A 21296-nucleotide genomic window follows, 5' to 3' on the forward strand; every position below is an offset into this window, starting at 1 on the left:
ACAAGAGACCAGGACACAACATAAAGGGAACAGCAGAGGAAAGGGGAAACCGCCAATAGCAGGGCGGAAGGAGAAGGTAGATTGAGACGGACAAACTAGTGATGCAGGTAACGATGAGGGTTAAGGGAGAGAGAATGCAAGGGGTGGACACGTAAGCAACATTTTGATACTTGCAAAATTACGTAAGATGGATACCGAAGCAAAATTTTGGGAGGGTGTGATGGTTTAACGGGTGGAGAAAAGATCATGACTTTGGATAGGGGGTGACCTGAGATGGTGGTGAACAGCTGTCTTGAAGACCGGGAGAAAAGAACGAGATTGAAGAGGGTGTGGAAGGTGGTTCCACAGGTGGGAGAAGAGAGGAAAAAATGATTGGAGATGAGCAGTGATTCTGGATTTAGGCAGTTTCACTCAGAGGGGTATGGTGTGTACCGTGTGCGTCCTGTATATACTTGGGGGGAGGAGGACGGAGAGTGGACAAAGCATGGAGAGGGCAGAGGGTGCAAGTCCAGAAATGAGGCAGAAGACAGAGACCAGCGACTTGTCATTGGCTCATAATCTCAGCCTCATCGCGAGAGATTCCAATGATCTGGAAAGCCTTGGTTTACACGCCATCAAGCCGAGTAAGATGTGAGGCAGGGGAGCCAGCCCGAAGGAGAGGGCAGTACTCCATTAAGCTGTGGATTAAAGCTTTGCAGGTGAATAGGAGCTCAGGTGTGCCAAAGAAGGACATTGCTTGTCTGATGCCCACTACTGGATGCCCAGTAGTTGATGTCTGGTTTTGGAGGCCAACTTTGAAATGTGCTTTGCCCAAGAGAGATCATGACTGAGAGTTTGAGAGACTGACCCTCTTCAAGAGGGTTGTTGAGAAAGTGGATGTGGGAGGGTTTATGGAATGGTCCTTTTGGGAAAACTTTTTTTTTTAATCATGAGAATATGGAGAAAATAATTAAAAATTGAGTCAAAATGTGAAAGGGCAAAGTGTTAGTGAGTATAAGTAGCCACCTACATACAGTGCGTCAAGCGTGAGACGCCCTGTTTTTTTCTCTTTGTTTTTTATTTTTTATTTTATGTTATTGTGTTTATTTATTTACCACTGAGCTTCAGTGTGTCTGTCCAAGCCCTAACATCTTTACCAGTTGAGATTTTGTCATCAAATGTTCACCAAACCTTTATTATGTGAATATGGAGAAAATGAATAAAATGTACAATTTTTTTTTAAACTTTCGTTTTCTTCAAATTTAGTTTGAGTGCAAACAAAGCGGATGTTGTACGGGCTTTGCATTTTGAGATGCTTTTCAGTTGTATCCATTTGTTCATTATCCTACGAGTTTCTAATTGCCCCCTTTTTGTCTTGATTCCTGCCCCTCACCCCTAATTATTTCTGCTCTCCCATGATCTTCAGTATATTTATAAACAACAATCTTGCCAGCTGTTGTCAGCCATGCAAGGCATTGTCTCATAATTTATTTATTTCTCCTGTCTCTAAGCCTCATCGAGGATCTTGGACTTGTAATATTTAGTAGTACAAGGACCTGAAGAGAGACTATTTTTTCTGTTTTTTTTTTTTTTTTTAACACCAAATATAAATGCATCAGTCGGCGGTAGACAAACCTCAGTAAATGTGATCCCAGCGTCATGAGCCAGGTGCTCAGTTGGTGATGCCAGAGTTTGTTTATGGTATACACCATTTGTCTTGAGAGCAGGATTATATCACCTGCACACAATTTCTTCTTCCTAAATGTTTTTTTTTTTCGCACAATTTAAAAAAAAATGTATAATATATGGTAATCTCAGCTTGCTGTTTCACTCATTTTTCAGTCATTGGTAAACAGTTTGTTACTTGCAAAATCGAAGATTTTTCAAGTATATTGGTTAAGTCGATTTTGTTATTCTGTCTGTGTTTGTCTGTCTGTCTGTCTGTCTGTCTATTTGTTGCCAACAGGTCACAATTTTAAATCTATCTTCATGAAACTTCACCACATGGTAGAGTTTGGTAAAAGGAAGAAGCCTATTGTTTTTGAGGTCAAAAGGTCAACAGAGGCCAAAGGTCAACAACTTAGGTGATCTTTCTAAAATCCTCAATTTTCATCCAAATTACTTGAAATTCGAAGAGGAGTTGCATATTTGGTCATTGAATTCAACCACCAATTATTTTTAAGGTCAAATTTGCTTTATGGATTTTGCAAGTCTCGTGCTCTGCACGATGTCTTCTTGTTTTGTCTGTTTGTCTGTCTTCATCGCTTGCAGCTCACAATTTTAAACTGATCTTCACGAAACTTCACTACATGGTCGAGTTTGTCATAAGGAAGAAGCCTATTGTTATTGAGGTCAAAAGGTCAACATAGGCCAAAGGTCAACAACTTAGGTGAGGTTTCTAAAATCCTCAATTTTCATCTGATTGACTTAAAATTTGAAGAGGGTTTATATTTCAGGTCACTCAATTCAACCACCAATTATCTTGGAGGTCCACATGGGCCAAAAGGACAACATCTAGGCCGGATTTCTAAAATCCACAATTTTTATCCAAATGATTTGAAATTTGAAGAGGAGTTGCATATTTGGTCATTGAATTAAACCACCAATTATTTTTGAGGTCAAATTTGTTTTATGGATTTTCCAAGTGTCGTGCTCTGCATGACGTCGCCTTCTTGTTTGTTTCTTGATGACATCTTCATCATGAAGCGTACATTGAACAGAGCGGTTTTGTTAATGGGGGTAGGATTGATCCAAGATAACTACAGCGGTAGTTGTGTGAATGATGCTTCCAGCATTTAGCCGCCGTGCCTTTTAAAACTAGATGTGTATTTAACAGGAAATTTTCTCAACTGGCTGTTGGCCTATTTTAAGACGAAATTAGGTCACACAACCTCCTATCCTTGTTTATTTGTCATCAAATTGCTCGAACATTTTGGGTAAATTATTCCTATTCATCATTAAATTTGAGTTGCTAGAGATAATTCCTTTGTCCATTTTAGATGTGCAAATATTTCAGAACATTTAATGCAGTTAGTGATTTTTTTTTTTGATTTTTTTTTTTTTAATCGAGGAGGATCCAGAGTTAGCATTTGAACATTTTGAATGTATTTTACATTGGTGGTGATACATTGGCCATGACAGGGTTTGTTGTGTTAAATTTAGCATTTGCATTATGATTACCACAGCCTTGAACCTTTTACCTTAAATATGCCCAACATTATCAATAATTGCATTGTCTTGTTCTGGTGTTGTCTCGTAAAACCTTGCTTCTCCAGCCAATATGCAAATTAGGGTAAGAACACTGCACCTTGAACAGCACTATTTTATATAATATAATATAATATATAATTTGAAATATGCCATTATAAAGAAGACGAGTCATTGTGCTTCTGGCTTTTATATGATATGCATCCATTGAGATTACCCTTAAATACTTAAACATTTGACAAATATGAATGGTAATTTATGTCTTTATTTATTTCTCTGCTTAACCGATAAGCATGTGAAAGTTGATGTGATTTGGAGTAAATTTGATGAGTATTGTCTATCTATACAATAATGGGTGAGGCGCAAGTGAAGACATGAACCATTTTAATAGATGCAATGATCATGTGACTTGTTTGGAATCCAATTATGGAGTCACGTTTCAAAACTCATCATAATAATCATCATTATCATCTTACGGCCGTTTCCATCCTTGCATGTGCAAGCCGTGGTTCACCTAATGGCTGCTTTCCAGGCTGCACGATCCCTTGCTAGCCCTCTTGTTAGGCCTTTAACTCGAAGATCATCTCTCAGCAACACATCCCATGTTTTCCTCGGATGGCCTCTCGCTCTCCTTCCATTCACTTTCATATGTATACACCTCTTCACACAACTACCCGCCCACATCTTTTCCACATGTCTAAACCATCTCGACCTACCCATACGCATAACCTCACTAATGCTTTCTCTACCTAACCTATCTCTTAATTCCACATTTGGTTTCCTATCCTTCGGTGTCGCATCACACATCCACCTCACCATTATCATTTCATTTCGTTCACACCTCCGTTCATCCTTCTTTTTGATCACCCATGTTTCGCTGCCATACAACATCACGCTTCGAACGCAAGCTGCATCAAGTTTTTCCCTTTAATCGGAGAGAGGTCCCTTTTGATGTCAATAGGGGTAACAACTCCCTAAACTTCCTCGAGTTACTTCTAATTCTTGCATTTACTGCTGCCTCCAAACCACCACCTGCACTAATCATATCACCAAGGTAACATAATTTATGTACACATTCCAGAGATGTATCCTCATCATAAACTAATCTTTCGCTCTAACTGGAGGTGCCACCTGCAGTCTACCCCTGATGCCACGACACATCTTGTGCACCCAGCAGTTGCAGGATATACACAATATTGAATTGTTACCAACACCTTTAAAACACACAGCACAGGACCACCTCCCTCTCCCCCCCCCCCCAAATTTCCTTCTCTTGCACCACCAAAAAGTATTTTTGTTTTCCCTGTATTCACATTCAGTCCTCTTGCCTCCATGTCCTCCTTCCATACTACATATTAACCCATTACCTCTTCCACACTATCGGCTATCAGCACCAAGCCATTGTTTTTATTGACACGTGATCTGGTGTTGTATGTTGTGTGTGCGCTCATTGTTTTTGATGGGACCCGTGTCTTGGATACCACATCTAACAAACGACACAGGTTGATTTTGGAAGCATGTCACGTGACGAGCCGGGAGGGTGGCCTAACTGGGGAGACGGTGGATATACCCACACAATACACACCTCCAATGCAAATGGCGAAAACTGGATGGTGCAAACGACTGAATAAGGTGAGCAACAAACACCCAATCCCAAACACCACATCCACATGTGCACAACACCCAACGAGAACCTCAACTCCCACACAACCAACACCTCTTCATACCCAACCCGGGCGTGAAACGAGCCGTGTTCATGCCCCACAAACACAAAAACAACGAGCGCACACACGTGTTCAACCACACACATGCAACACCAGATCACGTGCAAATAAAGCAACATTAGAGCAGAGCACCCCTTCATTGATGTGATTTGATGTTTGTTTTTGCTTTTGCAAAATAAAAAAGCACTCTATTTCACCTCAAGCACCAGCACATGACCGGAAATGAGCGGTCTTATCGAAATAAATAGGGGACACGTGCCGAGGGTTGGAGTCTATTGTGCCTGATGAAGTCGGCTGTGAAACCGGCGAAACGTTGCCCTGAAAGCGGGTCTGCTCTCGCTTTTTTGCTCAAATTAGCGGAGTCGATCCAGTTTTTTACTTTTGGTTTGAAGTGCCTTCTTCTTATTTAAGATTATATATATATATATATATATATATATATAAAATTTATCAGTGCTTCAGAATGGTTTCCAACATTGAATGTCATTGTGCCACCATTTCTTCGAGTTAAGTCTCAGTGTTACAGTGGTGTATGTGGTCAGTTTCCTTTGACTTCAAACCCATTGGAGTGGAAAATTGTACTTTGTGAAAATTGGTATTTATTTCATACAAACTTGAGAAAATGCGGAAACAAAATGAACAAGAAAAAGAGCAATCAGAGATTGCAGACCCTCACCAGGACTGCTTTTGTGTGGTGATTGTGTACTGCTGTGTTATGTAATTAATAAGAGACATAATTAGAAATACCACTTTATAACTGCTGGCAGTGATGACCGGGTACCAAGACTTCCCGCTTTGATGCAACCCTGCTTTGATTAGACACCTGACCGTGACTCACAACGTTTTTAAAATTGTTATTATTCATGATTCAATTGAATTTAGAATGGTAAATTCAACTAAATTAAATTTGAATGAAATGGAAGACTAAATAGGTACAGTCCAGCATTGGAGTAATCAGAATAAACGCAAACAAGCAAAAAGCAAAGATGAAGTCATCAGGAGCTACCTGGATAGGATTCACATATCAGCTGCTACTCATCTACCCTCAAGCCAATCCAGTCACAGCCAAGTGAGCCTTGTTCAAAAAAAAAAACAGAACCCATATCAAAAAATTAAATAATTGTGGCTGTCACACCATGTGCCCGATCAAGTTGACATTTAAAACATACATTTCCCATCACTACTAGATCATAAATGTGAAGTTTCATGTCGATTGATTTCGCAGTTCCAGAGAAAACATTATTTAATATTTTTCTTCAATCCAATATGGCTGACAAACCATGTGACCTATCAATTATTCCTTAACAAACTTGTACACCCATGGCTTGGGGAACACTTTTGTGAAGTTTCCCCTAGATTTGTCCAACCATTCTGGAGAAGAAGATTTTAATAAGGTTTTTGGGTAAATCCAATATGGCTGCTAAACCATGACACCAATGACATCATATATGTGATCCTATTGTTCCACATGGACAGGCGGTCCATGGAAAGTTTTGCCTCGATCTGTTCAGCCACTTCAGAGAAGAAGATTTTTGAAGGTTTTTTTTTTTTAATATGGCTGCCAAATCATGTGACCGATGACATCAAAAGTTTTTTTTTTTTTCTGTGAACCATTTTATCCTGAGATCACCTTCAAAAATTTTCACACTGATCGGATGTGGCATTCTACATATGCAATTATGACGTCATAACGAGGGCACCTATGATGTCAAAAAAACTCCACTCATTCCCCATGTGGAGTACTTGCTATGTGCCAAGCCTCAATTTTTTCCTTAGTGCGGAGATGGAGGTTCAAAATTTTTCCATTTTTCCAATATGGCTGCCACACCACATGACCTATGACGTCATTATTATTAAAACATTCTACATGAGTAGTTGCACCAATGGTGAAAATTTCATCTCAATCAGACAAGCGGTTGCAGAGAAAAACTCAAAAGTTCTGTGCAGCCAAACAGATAAACAGACAAACGGACCCAAATGCAATAAACGGACCCTCCTCTCCTTCAGCGAGGGTAATTATGAATAATGAACTTGACACTGTTACTGGTAGATGGCTCGGTAGCTGTGGGGAATATCTTTCGGTTGATTATGTCTGAGGTTTGTCTTTGTCGCCCCCCCCTCCCCTCCCCTTTGTTTTACCTTTTTTGTTTAAACCTCTAGCCCTGATTCTTCAAGTGAAACAAGTTGCATTACAAAAACTTAAAATTTCTTCATCTGATCATTATCACAATTATATCTTCATGTATTAGGTACGGGAGGTAAGCAGGCAGCACAGTGCCAGGCAGCTGTGGGTAAATCAAATAGGGTTTTAGGTAGTATTCGAAGGGGGATCATTTATAAATCAAAAGAGGTGGTGTTAATATTGTACAGGAATTTAGTGAGGGCCACATGTAGAATATTGTGTGCAGTTTTGGTCACCACAACTCAGGAAGGACATAGATGTCATAGAGAGGGTTCAGCGCAGGGTTACTAGATTGATTCCAGGCCTAGATAGACTCAGCTTTGAGGAGCGGCTGAAGAAGACATGGCTTTATTCACTAGAAAGGAGGTGGTTACGAGGAGATATGATGGAGATGTTTAAGATAATGAAAGATATACATAAAATAAGTGCAGATGAATTATTCAACCAGAGTTGACAGTGATAGAACCAGGGGTCATAGCTTGAGAGCAAAGAAGAGGAGAGTTAAGATGTTAGTTAGGCAGGGGACTTTTACTCAGAGAGTAGTGAATGCATGGAATGGTCTCCCCGGAAAGGTATTGGCAGCAGAAAAAGTAGATAAGTTTAAATTAGAATTAGATAGGTACCTGGAAGTTATGGAGATGGAGGGGTATAGGGATGTTGACAGGACTTTTAGGTAGTTTGAGCATTGATGGGTGATTGTGTGCATGTGTACGGAGTGCTGTTAGTGGGGGTCTTGTCAAGGTGGGTTGTGTGGTTGATGTGTGTTTTTAAGCAAGCCCATACCCCCTCTCCGAAGGGGAAGAAGAAAAAGAATAAAAAAATACAAAAACTTTAAAAAAATAATAAAATTTTTTTTAATTAATTCATAAACCATTTTTTTGAATTTTCTTCTTTGGATCTTGTGTGGATAGATTAGTATGGTGTTCGCGCAGGCATGATGAGATGAATGGCCTCCATCTGTGTTAGATTTCCTTGTACGTCATTTGATGAAATGTACTATGAATCAACAAATGCCACGGTGTAAATTTATTTAATTTCTGTGGAAGCAGTCTTGTCTTGTCCACGGTGATGTCATTTTGGTGGTGCACAATTGCTTGTGAAAAGTAAGTATCATTTTGTAACCAATCCCACACTCATGAAAACAATACCTGGTGACGTGCACAAATTACTGTGAAATTAACCAAAACTTGATGGTGCATCTTTTCTCCCATACAGGTGAGGTTCCAATTAAAATTTAATCATTATTTGAGTCTTCGTTTTAGTTTGATTTCTCTTTAATCCCTATTTTAATGCCTGAAAGTATTATTTTCTTTTCCCAAATGTTAATTTCTTTGCAACAAGCAAAATTTTCATCAGAATCACTAAAATATTCCTCTTTTTGGCCACTTTATCTTTTGAGGTTGTGGTGGTTATTTTGTGGTGTAGTTACAATGCATGATTTTTATTTTATTTTATTTTTTTGTCCAAATTTCATGATTTTTGGTCCAGATATCATTATCTTATCAGTTTGTCAAGGTGGTGGCTTAATGATATTTTCAAATTAATGTTACTCCAAATTTTTTTTTTATCGCTCTGAGTTGGGAGAGATATGAGAGAACACCCCAAGATTTCTATATATATGTATATTTCCTCTGTCTAGTCTTCATATTTTTGCATTGTTCTTTTGGGTTTCCATTGTCTGCTATGCAAACTTTTGGTTTCCATGCCCCCCCTCCCTCAACCCTCTCACTTTGTTTCAAACATTTGCACCCTTTTCCACCACCGCGCCGCTTTTTGTTTTTGTTTTTGTTTTTTTATTTAAATTATTCCATAGGCGTTGAAGATGAAATGGCTCTGGCACTTGAATTGAGCCGCCAGGATGGCAGCCATGCTGGGCCTCCCTTGCAACACTCTGCTGCACCTGCCACATCCCTGCGCTCGAACAGTTGTCCCTCCGGATACTACTACGCGGCAGATAGTGATGAAGAGGATGAGGAACTGCAGCTTGCAATGGCATACAGCTTATCTGAGCAGGATCCCCGACACACAGGTAAGTTGCCCAGGTACATATACATACAGTTTGCCACGTCAAGCAGCGAACAGATTTCCACTATTTTGGCTCACTTAATTTCAAGCTGGCACCGAGGTTGCTGTCTTGATCAAGTTATAACGGCAACAGGATTTTCTCACCGGATTTCCATTCCGCACCACCAATATTATTTAGACACATTCTGGTTTCTCATCACCAAATCATGCCCTTTCATGTATCCACAGATGAGAAAAGTTTTTATCCTTATCTTGAAGTTAATTTGAATCTGTACACAAAAGTTTGAACATTGTTATTATCAAAACAGTTGCTCGGTCTACCCACATTGAAGCGCATCCTGTTTTGCAACCTCAGAGCTAAGAGTGAACGCTACAAGTGACCCAAATGTTTAAAATGCCAGATTTCGAGGCTCAGCTCAGATGCGTCACACAGGTTTATAAATGAGTAGCTTGGTTTGAATACATTTACAACCTTGGTGTATTTATCACTTTGGTAAAATTAATACAAATGGTTGTATTTCATTTAATATTTGGTGTCACACCTGTTTCATAAACTAAATTGACTGGAGTACAAAAGCTAATTAGTAGATTGGAGAAGTATGATTAAATTACTTGGTTAGAGACTGTGTAGATGTGATTTCCTCACACAAAATTGAGTAACAAAAGTTTTGAGGGTTGTATTGTTGTTTTTTTTAAATGTATTTTTACGTACAAACATTCATCCTCTGATTTGAAGAGGACCAGCACGTTGATCTATACACCTCGTAAATAAATGCAATGTAAATGGAAGCCAAAGTTGAGTTGTGCAGAAACACCGTGTGTACTGTATCTCAAATGAGAGTTCAAATTGACAGATGCCGGTCACCAAATGATAAAAGACACCGCCAAATGACGTCACACGGGACTCGCCACACTCCGGGAGCAACCTTTCATGGAAGGCCGTGGTTCATCCTGCTGTCGTAATTTTGTCACGACTGAATGATATAGTCTTGTTTCATTACGATAGTCATACATGGTGGTCCGCATAATGTTTGAAGTTTGGGAATAGATCCACACACCCAAAAAGGTTGGGAACCACTGCTTTATCACATGACTAAAATGCAGACATTGGATTGACTTCAATTGTAAAGTGTAGTTCTGGATTGATAAATGAGATACCACTGAATAGAAATGACTCGGTGAATGCCGTTACACAAGGAACTTGCTTCCAGGAGGCAGCCATTCGGCTCAGTTACCCTACGCTACATCTGCACCACAATAAATAGAACAGTGGAGCAAACACGCACGCACGCTTTTTTTTAATGGTTGGGGGGGGGGGGGGCGAACATAGTTGTCAGGTGAGGAGTGAAGAAACAGCACATTCACCTTTTGACATTGTGAAAAATATCTCTATATATATATATATATATATATATATATATATATATATATATATATATATATATATATATATATATATATATATATATATATATATATATATATATATATTTTAATTGTAATTGAGCATCCAAACAGCAAGCTATCTGACAGCATGATGCAGAGGAAGTACACTTTTGATATGTCGAGTCTGGGTTTGACTCCCAACCTAACTCTAAACTGTTGGATCGGTGCTCCACAGGCAGGTTATTGTATCAGTGTGCTGTCCTTCAGATGGACGTTGAGCTGGATGACCTGTGCGCAACATTAGTGTATCATAAAGATCCCATGACGTGTTTCACACGGAGGAGGTTGGTTACTGCTGAAACCCTGAACGAAATACAAATTCCTACCGGAATCTGCTCCAGTTGAATGGCCTGGCCAGCTGCTTCATGAAAGACTTGGACCAACCCAACTCCTGCATTTAACCCCACAAGATGGGGTTGTGGTGAAGTTGTAACCAAGATATCTAATGTCCTTGCTAGGATTAGTACAACTCCCTTTTTGCCATTCCTATTTCTCAGAAACAGCTACACCGATAAAGTTGAAACTTAACAGGTTTGTTCCAACATGATTACACAAAAGACTTGGTGGCCATTTTGGATTTATGAGGTTTTTATTTTTCCATATATATATATATATATATTTTTTTTTGGAATATAATCTTTTAAAATGCCTTTTTGTGTATCGTGCAGTAATGTTTGTGTCTTGTTTTATCTCAGGCACTCCCGTGTAAGCACTTTCCTCTGACAGGGCTTCTGCTCATGGCAGGTCTGTGCTGGTCCCTAAACCCTTTTCCTTTCAGGACCAGGCAAGTGTAACGGCAAAAGGAAGAGGGGAGCGAGTAAAGACGAGAAGTCCAGGAAAAGGACAGGCCAAATAGGGAAAGGTGTCTATCCCTCGGCTGTTTGGCGCCTTGCTCACACATACGGCGGGATCATACACAGGAGTGACAGGCCACACTACTTGTGATTTGGCATTATTGCCCCACCATTTTGGCTAAGGAGCCAAATTGCTCACGAGGAATTACGTGGGTTTGTTGCTGCCGACATAGCTGTGTAACCGTTACACTTGATGCCAAGCCTCTTTAGAATGAATGTACCCTGCGGCACCGAACACGAGAATGCATTTCTTGCACGTCGCCGCGACATTGGGCAGGAATAACCGGATGTGATGGTTGTATTTTCCCAAAACACCTTCTGGAACGGTTAAAGCTAATACAATGAAAGCAATGCTTGCGGTTGTTTTTGCCGATCAGTCGCTCCGTCCAAAGTTTCTTTCATGAAAGCATGAAATTAATCGGTGGATTGTTTTGAATTGCGTCACAAGGTTTACTTTATCCAAGTTTGTCATCCACTCGTGTAAAAGACACATGGTTATGTAAAATAATGAGTGTGAAAGAAAAGGTGAAAGTTAGTGTTTGCTGGTAATGTTTTACGTCACGAGCACGTTGTTTTTACCCCGTGCAGGAAGCGCAAAGCGGGGTTAAGCAGTTGCTTCACTTTGTCTGTCCGTCTGACAGACGCCAATCTATGATTGAGGAACTACTCATTTTCTTTTTGAATTCTATAGGATTTGAACACTGCACAACACAAATCACCTTGTTTGCACTTCCTGAAACGTCCAATTTAGCAGGTATTTGGGCAAAATTTTACATCGTCTCGAGCGATCAAATTCGCCGTGTACGCTTGAGGACGGAGTGAAAGCGGGCTTCAGAAAAAATGGCGGTGCCTAATGATACAACCGCATAGCTAACTTCGTACGAAATATCTGTTTGTTTGATGCATCTCTTTCTCAGCAATCGTTCCCAAATCGTCAGTTTCTCAGAGTGGAGTTGGCAGAAGGTTCAGCTCTGTACTCGTCCGTACACCCATTGACTTCCTGTGGTTGCCGTCATGTCTGTTATTCGAAGTTCACGAACAAAGCTAATCTAATGCAGATCGTGCTCGGAAATGCATCATCGCAAGAGTTGAAAAGATCATTCCCCTGTTCTTTTTCTCAAGACTGCGTGGGGGTAACGTATTCCATGAACTCGAATTTTGTTCTGTTTTGAGCATCGTTGTTTGGTTGCCGTCATGTCTGTTATTCGAAGTTCACGAACAAAGCTAATCTAATGCAGATCGTGCTCGGAAATGCATCATCGCAAGAGTTGAAAAGATCATTCCCCTGTTCTTTTTCTCAAGACTGCGTGGGGGTAACGTATTCCATGAACTCGAATTTTGTTCTGTTTTGAGCATCGGTGCAGTACGTTGTAACTCTGTGCACGCGAGTCGAATGTGCAGCAGGCTAAAATATTTATTTGGAGAAATGGATCAAAGTTTTCATCACTCTTCGTTACCATATGTCATGTAAACTCCGACATTTGTTCATCTCCTTAGTCAAAATGGTGGCCGATTATGTGAAGTAAAATTTTGTCCAATCTACAGTATCAGTGAAATCACCGCCGTGTTAGACGTACAATTGGAGGACAATGCCGAGTGCTTTCTGAATCTCGCAAGAAAGGTTTCGAATTTGTTGTGTTGGGACTGCTTGTCTTGATTCGGTTACCTTGTAAATGACACCGTGAGCCGCATGATGCCATTGCCTTTCCAATGAGGTTTTGAAGCATTCTGGCATTTGTTTGTTTGCATCTCATGCATGTATTATTATTCTTTTTTTTCTTGCTAACTTATTCATTCCATTTTCACAATTATATGATTGGACTTGCATTTCACACAATCATAGTTTTCATTAACATAATCGCTTCTGTCTGATTTCGCTTTACCTTTGCTTCCCTCACCTGTGCAAAACTTTCCGAAGCGCATGCATTGCATTCTAAGGAGCCACCAACACATTACGTACGCGGAACTGTTGGATTTTTTTTTTAAATCCCTCCATTCCTCCCCATATACTCTGACTGACCATTTCCCTCTTTACCCTTTTCAACTTACCTGCACCCCCCCCCCCCTTTTACCATCGCAGTCTCTTCTAAAAAAAACTTATCACAACTTTCTTCCACTTCTTGCATACATAATATGTTGATGGCACCTGATGGAGACTGTAAAGTTGAGTAAAACCGGATCGAAAGATGGTTGGACGTGTTTTGTAATTGTTGCTTTGTTTAATAATTCTAAGCAAGTAGCCATGTTGGGGTAATTAATGGCCGACAGTGACTAAATTAACTTTGTTGTTTCAATTTGCCGGAGTTGCAACTATCTTTCCACCTGGTGTTTGCTCAATTATTTGAAGCTCATTCATCACTCATACTCCTCCTCCCCCCCCCTTCCTTCCATTGCAGGATTTGTACCTTGATCTCTGTCATGGAGTCCGTGTAACCTGCTGATGAAGATTTCCTTGTTTGGTTAATCATTTTGCACTTTTGGAGCCGCAGGACACACTAAAATATCAGGATCCAAGATTATTGGAGCCAGAATTTATTATTATTATTGTTATTATTATTACTATTCGGTGGTATTCCAATTTTAAAAGTTATTCAACATCATTGTGATTTTCATTGTTTGGCCTTGTTTCTGTCATGAGCATAAAATAATCTGGATTTGGCAAAGTGTAATAATGGAAACAAAGTATTTTTGAGACGCATTAATCTGTAGTACTTTGTAGGCCTTGCTGTGGATTAAAAGCATGCCATTATCGCACCTGTATTTGTGTAGGCCTATTTGATCTCGCTCTCAGGTGTACACATCAAGCATCGCTCCAAGTATCTCATTACCTGGAACGACTCGTTGGTACGAACATCGTGAAAACCTGGCTTTGCGTGACATGACTTCAGAGCAATAAATCATTTTTTTTAGCTCGTCTACGACGAAGTCGAGAAAACCTGTCCGCCATTATCGATGTCCTTTAGTCAGACACTCAGTCTTTCCTTCCTTGTCAACGGGTTTATTAAGTTTTTTTTTTAATGTTTAAAAAAAATTATTGTTTATTTATTTGTTTGTTTATTTATTTATTTTTCCTCCAACTTCTCAGACGCCTCAACGGATCGTTTTGAAACTCGGCGTGATGAGTCATGACATCGATGCGCAAAAAACTAATGGTGCCCTTTTAAAATTTCCATCCAGGTGGTGAGATAATTCGCGAATTAACTCAAAAAGTAATTTATGTTTGTATGTCCATCACATGTGGTGGGTGGGATGTTTCGTCATTCAATATAAACCTCTCAATTTCCTGTTTGCGAATGACACTGGGATCTTTAACGTACACCAACCAATAGTGGCAGATGGGGTGCCATTACTGTCTGGTTTGCAGCAAAACTTGCACGATCATGCTTCGCTTGATGTCTCGACGTGTTACAGCTCTTCTCTCTTCAATCTCTTGTTCACTTTCAGCATCAATAAGTAACACAACTAACTTCAGAAAAGCATTGTTTGTTTAATAAAAAAAACATTGAGGAGCAAGAACTCTTGATGCGAAATGATGAAAAGAGCAGTGAAAATGGATGGGGGTGGGAGGGGTTATGGGACACATCAAAAGCAGGGTCGAAGGTCAAATAGGAGACCTGGAGGAAGAAAGTTCATGGGAAAGGATGCGAGAAAAGGGGGCACAGGGGGTGAACACGCTGAGTACAGGCACAAACTCTCACTCAGGAGTGGAAGGAAAAATTAGGGAAAAAGCAGAAATTGTACAATAAAAATTGAAGAGGGTGAGATGGTGGAGACAAATCCCATAAACTGAAAACATGGAAAGATGAGCTTTGGGAGGGTTAGTGAGGGTAGAAAGGATTATCTTTGGATTGGGGATGATCTGAGATAGTGATGAACAGCTGTCTTAAAGACCTGGAGGGAAGAATGAAATTGAAGACAATGTGGAAGTTTGTTCCACAGGTAGGGAAAAAGAGGAACGAATGAGTGGAGGTGAGCAGTGATTTCTGGATTTGGGGAGTTTTACCAGAAATGGGTTATTAAGAGACCACTTGCACTTTGCAGAACCCTGGCAAGGGCAGCTACATAGAAAGGGCAGATGGCGCAGGACTGAAAAGGAGGTGGTAGAAGACAGAGAGACCACCAACCTGTCAGCGATGTGAAAGTAATAGGCCCTGAGGCTCAGCTTCATCATGGGAGGTTACAATGATCTTAAAGGCCTTGGTTTCCACAGCATGAAGCTAAGAAAGGTGTGAAGCAGGGATGCTACCCCAGAGGGGAGAGCAGTATTCCATCAATCTGCAGATGAAGGCCTTGTAAATATAGTGTCGTGCAAAAGTTTTCACCCCTTCCAAAGTTTTCACATCTCTCTCATCTCAAAAAGTTGTGCACGGATTCGGATGAAACTTGGTGGACAGGTTGGGTGTGTGACCGTGACTAATTGTTTCCATTTTGGTGAAGATCCGAATCTGGATCTGGACACGTGAATTATTTATTTTTCAAAGTGATTCTTCATTGACAGATGGGGTCAAAAACGATATGTAGCACGATATTTAAAAAATGTAACGGGCCTGACATGTTCTCATGGATCAGGAATTACATGACTGAGGTATGCGCTCTACCGAGTGCCCTTCTAGTTTCATGATACTTTCAAATCAAAGTTACTATATGGTCTTCACAAACTACTCCAAAGTGGTAAAGTAAAAAAAAAAAAATGCAGATAAAATCAGATGATTCTCAGTTGCAGAGCTATTCAACCCCTTTCCCTAATGAACCTTAAATCACTTCTGGAGCAAATTATTTGTTTGAAAGGCTACAAAATAAATGTAATAGGTTTCACCTGTATGTAATTCGTGGATCAATTTAGTTTTGTGATCAGATGAGACAAAAATTGAACTTATTGGTCTAATTTCAAAGTGTTATGTCTGGTGCAAGTTTAACACTACACATCACACAGTCAACACCATCCCTACTGTCGAGCATGGTGGCGGGTGGCAGCATCATGTTATGGAGCTGCTTTTAATCAGCAGGGACTGGCAAGCTTGTCAGGATAGATGGGACAAAGGATGGTGCAAAGTACAGGAGAATCCTTATTGAAAACCTGCTTGAGTCGGCCATGAATCTGAAATTGGGTCGGAGATTTACATTCCAGTAGGACAATGATCCGAAGCACAAAGCTAAAGCCACACTGGAGTGGCTGAATAAGAATAAAATAAATGTTTTTGAGTGGCCCAATCAAAGTCCTGACTTGAACCCAATTGAACATTTATGGCGAGACTTGAAGATTGCAGTCCATCGACGATCCCCATCAAACTTCGCAGAACCAGAGAAATTTTCATGTGAAGAATGGATAAAGATGTCACTATCTTACTGTACAAAGTTGGTAGAGACCTACCCAAAAGACTCATAGCAGTCCTTGCTGTAAAAGGTGCTTCCACCAAGTCCTGAACGAAGGGGCTGAATACTTTTGCAACCAGCGAATTTTGATTTGTAGATGATTTTTTGCAGGTATTCCTGACAGGTAACCTTCTTCAACGATAACAGTATTTAGTTTGATCTCTTCAGTTGTGAATAAAAAATAAATTTGGAAAAATTGTTTCGACAGAATAGGTAATTCATGGACATGTACCATTATATTGGTTCGGGGTGAACACTTATGCAGGCCACTATCGATAAAAGTTCAGGTGTCCCAAGGAAATACTTTGCACAACGGAGGATGCCCAATCAGCCTTTGGCTTTGACAGCCATTTTATATATTTGGTTTGCCCACTGATATAAATATAACTGGATCAGTGGTTTGCTGGAAAAATTGAAGTCACCAGCCACCATCTTGATACTCACCACAACTGCAGGGGCAGCAATCACAATGCTGCCATGACGTGTTGCATTTAAGTGAAATAACAAACAATATTTTGACTGTGGGAAGTCATTTCACAGATAATTTGATGTCTAACATATACCGTAACTGAAACCCAAGCTGCAATGTAGCTTATTTAGGCGGAGCTGAATTTGATTTGTAGATAGTCCACCTTGTCATTCATTCATTCATTGTATGTTTCATGAGAAAACAGCAATTAGTATTATGTGATGGGAGAATGCACAACGATTCTGGTACCATATTTAAATATTTTTGCATTATTTTCCATGGAACTTTCGGTAGGCTGTGAGTTCCAATATGGTGGTGGCGTGGCCTCATCGGATGGGAGTTCCTCCACTGTATAGAGCTCAGTGGATTTGCCCAAGAAAGATCATGGCTGATGATGAGGCCGAAAAGTTTGACTGAACTTAAATGTTGAGGATGAGATTGTTTATTTACTGCCAACTTTGATTGCAATCCAAACTGGGTCTTTTTATTTTTATTATTGCAATTCAGTTTCATTTGAATGAAATGTTTGTGGAAGCTTTTTTGGCACTTATATTACAACTCGGCCTGTGCAAGCTGATTAGGCAGGCCAAATGATTTAATCCATTCCAGGCTTTATGATACATAACGGGCTTTACTGTGACCTGTGTGGCTGCTGATTGGAAGGAAACATTTCCTTTCACACTCCACGTTTATTGGTCCAAGGTAATAAGATATGAATGTTCAAATGAAAGCATATTGAGGAAATCGATGCATTATTTCAACTCTGGTAAGTGTACGTTTACCATTGTGGAAAACGAGGTGTGGCTGACATTTTGACCATTCGCATTCATCCTTGGTCTCTCTCTCTCTCTCTCTCTCTCTCTCTCTCTCTCTTTCTCTCTCTCTTTCTTTCTCTCTCTCTTTCTCTTTCTCTCTCTCCCTCTCTCTCCCTCTCTCTCCCTCTCTCTCCCTCTCTCTCCCTCTCTCTCCCTCTCTCTCCCTCTCTCTCCCTCTCTCTCCCTCTCTCTCCCTCTCTCTCCCTCTCTCTCCCTCTCTTTCCCTCTCTCTCTCTATCTCTCTCTCTATCTATCTCTCTCATATCTATCTATCTCTCTCTAATATCTATCTCTCTCTAATATCTATCTCTCTCTAATATCTATCTCTCTCTAATATCTATCTCTCTCTAATATCTATATCTCTCTCTAATATCTATATCTCTCTCTAATATCTATTTCTCTCTCTAATATCTATCTCTCTGTCTCTAATACCTATCTCTGTCTCTGTCTCTAATACCTATCTCTGTCTCTGTCTCTAATACCTATCTCTGTCTCTGTCTCTAATACCTATCTCTGTCTCTGTCTCTAATACCTATCTCTGTCTCTGTCTCTAATACCTATCTCTGTCTCTGTCTCTAATACCTATCTCTGTCTCTGTCTCTAATACCTATCTCTGTCTCTCTCTTCCTCCAGACAGAAAGGAAAGAACACGGGGAAAAATTCACAAGTAGAAAAACGAACACAGGGGAAATGAAAAATGGGGAATGTGGACACAGCACGGCAGAGGTACTCACAACACGAAGCAAAGAGCAGCCATGACAGTACACACAACGAGAGAGAGAAAAGAGAGACAGAGAGACAGAGAGACAGAGAGACAGAGAGACAGAGAGACAGACAGAGACAGAGAGAGACAGAGACACCACGGTCTCGTGTCGAGAAAATCGTAGGCCGAAGGCCTGTCATGGCCGCCGGGGGAGGTTTTTCTCGTTCACTGCGACCTTGTTCATTGTTAATTCTCAACGTTAATCGTTGATTTCTTGGTGTTTGTGAAAACGCCTTATTTCTCCCGATAAAGTTTACTAACTTGTTTTCTTGAGTTAATGGCCGGTGAACGTTTCCGTGTTGAGATGTTCGAGTCACTAACTCGTAAAAACGCTGTTTTTTGCTTCCCTCCCAGTGAGGTGGAACTTAACGATGTGCTTTCCGCCATTGGTAACATCGTTGGGTTACATAATATTCGTGCTGCTTCTCGCATGAATAAGGAGTTTGTGGTGTTTGTGTCGGAGGATCACGTGGTCGCCACAGTGGTTGAGCATGGCCTGTTCATCGAACCGAACACTTCCCTCTCTGTGTTCGCTTTACAGGCCCCAACAGTTAAAGTTAACATTAATAATCTTCCACCATTTATAAGGAACCAGGACTTGTGTAACCAGTTAAACAAGTTCGGTAAGGTTGTGTCGAGGATCTCAATGGTGTCGATGCGTCCTGTTAGCGATAAATGTAAACACGTCATGTCCTTTAAAAGAGTGGTTTATATGATACTACCTGAACATGGAAAAACACTGAATGTTGTACTCGGTGTAAAAATCGAAGGGTTTGAATATAAAATGTTTGCCTCCTCGGAGGTTATGACGTGTTTTTGGTGTGGAGTTTACGGGCACGTGAAGAGTGTTTGTCCCAATGCGGTTACACCACAGGAAAGTGAAGGTTTGGTGAGGAACGATTCCTCCTCACCACAAACTGATGAGAAGGTGAATCGGGAACGACGCCCCCCCCCCCAACCGGCTGAGGTGTTCGACGAATTGGACTCGTCCACCCCGACCGGCGCTGGAGAGAGGGTGTGTAATCGTGACGTAATTAATCCACCCCTACTAAAGGAGGAAGTGAAATTGGTTGCTTCCTCTTCTTTACCATCCATTGTATAGGACAGTGTGGACGATGTGGAGGTAGCTGTTACGGATACCAGGAAAAAAAGGCCAAAACGGTCAAATGTTGATGCCTTTGATGCTCAGGAGCAGAATAAGGTCCAGATCGTGTCAGGCTCGGTGGACCTCCGAGGGACGTCTCACATTGGAAACCCCTTGGTGGTACCGGAGTCGTGTGCGGATGTGGAAACTTCGCTTGCTCCACTGGCCGACTCCGAGCGGGACACAGAGAACGGTGAGGTATCTCAGGATGTTTTAAGTGTTTGTCCTGTTAACCAAACTTGTTCAGACGAGTTAACAGCTATGTCTGACAGTGATGGAGAAATAGATAAAGGGGAAAATCCCTGTGAGTTAAATGTCAACCCCTCCCTCACAGATGATGATGTCAGGGTTATAGAGGGGAAGGACATGGACAAGGCAAATTGGGAGGGGTCCGCAGGGGTTTCCTTAGAAGCCGGTTACCGGCGACCTGCAGCCGTCTACTGAGAGAAAAAAAAAATGTCAAAGGTCGCCGCCTACTTACTTCAGAGGGAATTTTTCGATTTTTTTTTTTTTTTTTTTTTTGTCACCGAAATCTCTACATCCCCCTGTTTTGACATCCGAGAAATGGAATATGGTTTCCTTAATGAATGCTAGTTCATCTGCACTATTATCATGTAACACACTTACTTCAGATTGCTCACTGTACTCCACCATGTGCAGTATCATCTCCCTATTAAGAACTAAGGTATGGCCCAAATGTTGCTAAAATGACTCTTTCTTTAAAAGTGCTTAGATACTCCATCTTCCAGACACCATGGTGTGCCCTAAACCATGGCCTTAAATTAATGAACCCTGTTTAAAAGCTGCTTGAACTAACTATACAGTATAGCTGAATTTCAGTCAATCAGTCAGTCATTATGTTAATGCAACTACATCCAGTACAGGCCTAGCCACTTGTTTTTTGTGGAGTTTTCCACCCCAACAGCATGATGATACGAGAACTATTTCATGTCAGAAATCATGCTTGAATGCATCTCCAGCCATCCAGGATCTTCCGGCTTCCAGGGCCCTAAGTGGGCCTGGACCCCGGCCATACAGCTGCGCTCTCTATGCTCGTGGTGATGGTAACCTGCTACTTTTTAATGGTAGCCTCCATTTGGAGTACCAAGAAATAAGGAAACCCCTGGGTCTGTAAACAGAGCAGAACTTTCTGTTGAGGCAAAAGTAAGTGTTCCACAAGTTTTAGGAGAGGCCATAGATGAAGCATTTGATTCAGATGAAACCTCTTCTACCCCACATTTCAGTGCTTTATGTTCTCAAGAGGATGAAGGGGGAAATGACACAACTTTAGTGTCTCAAGAAAATGTAATTAAAT

General features: G+C 40.7%; 1 protein-coding gene across 4 annotated transcripts in view; it reads left to right on the forward strand.

Moving 5' to 3' along the window:
• The window catches only part of LOC147030182 (dnaJ homolog subfamily B member 6-like), a 53136-nt gene extending 38965 nt beyond the window's left edge, over nt 1–14171 (forward strand). For 2 of the 4 annotated variants that reach the window (XM_085873977.1, XM_085873976.1), the window contains exons 9-11: nt 8906–9121; nt 11342–11425; nt 13814–14171. In XM_085873977.1, coding sequence (XP_085730103.1) covers nt 8906–9121; nt 11342–11425; nt 13814–13827 — 314 coding nt within the window. In that variant the 3' untranslated portion in view covers nt 13828–14171. Of the gene's footprint in view, nt 1–8905; nt 9122–11258; nt 11308–11341; nt 11426–13813 lie in introns of all 4 variants that reach the window. The other 2 variants (XM_085873978.1, XM_085873979.1) reach the window with 2 other exon arrangements.
• The last annotated feature ends 7125 nt before the right edge of the window (nt 14172–21296 follow it).

Source organism: Eptatretus burgeri, chromosome 3, assembly GCF_056783735.1.
Source record: "Eptatretus burgeri isolate ZD-2024b chromosome 3, Ebu_testis_v1, whole genome shotgun sequence".
Classification (NCBI taxonomy): Eukaryota; Metazoa; Chordata; class Myxini; order Myxiniformes; family Myxinidae; genus Eptatretus; species Eptatretus burgeri.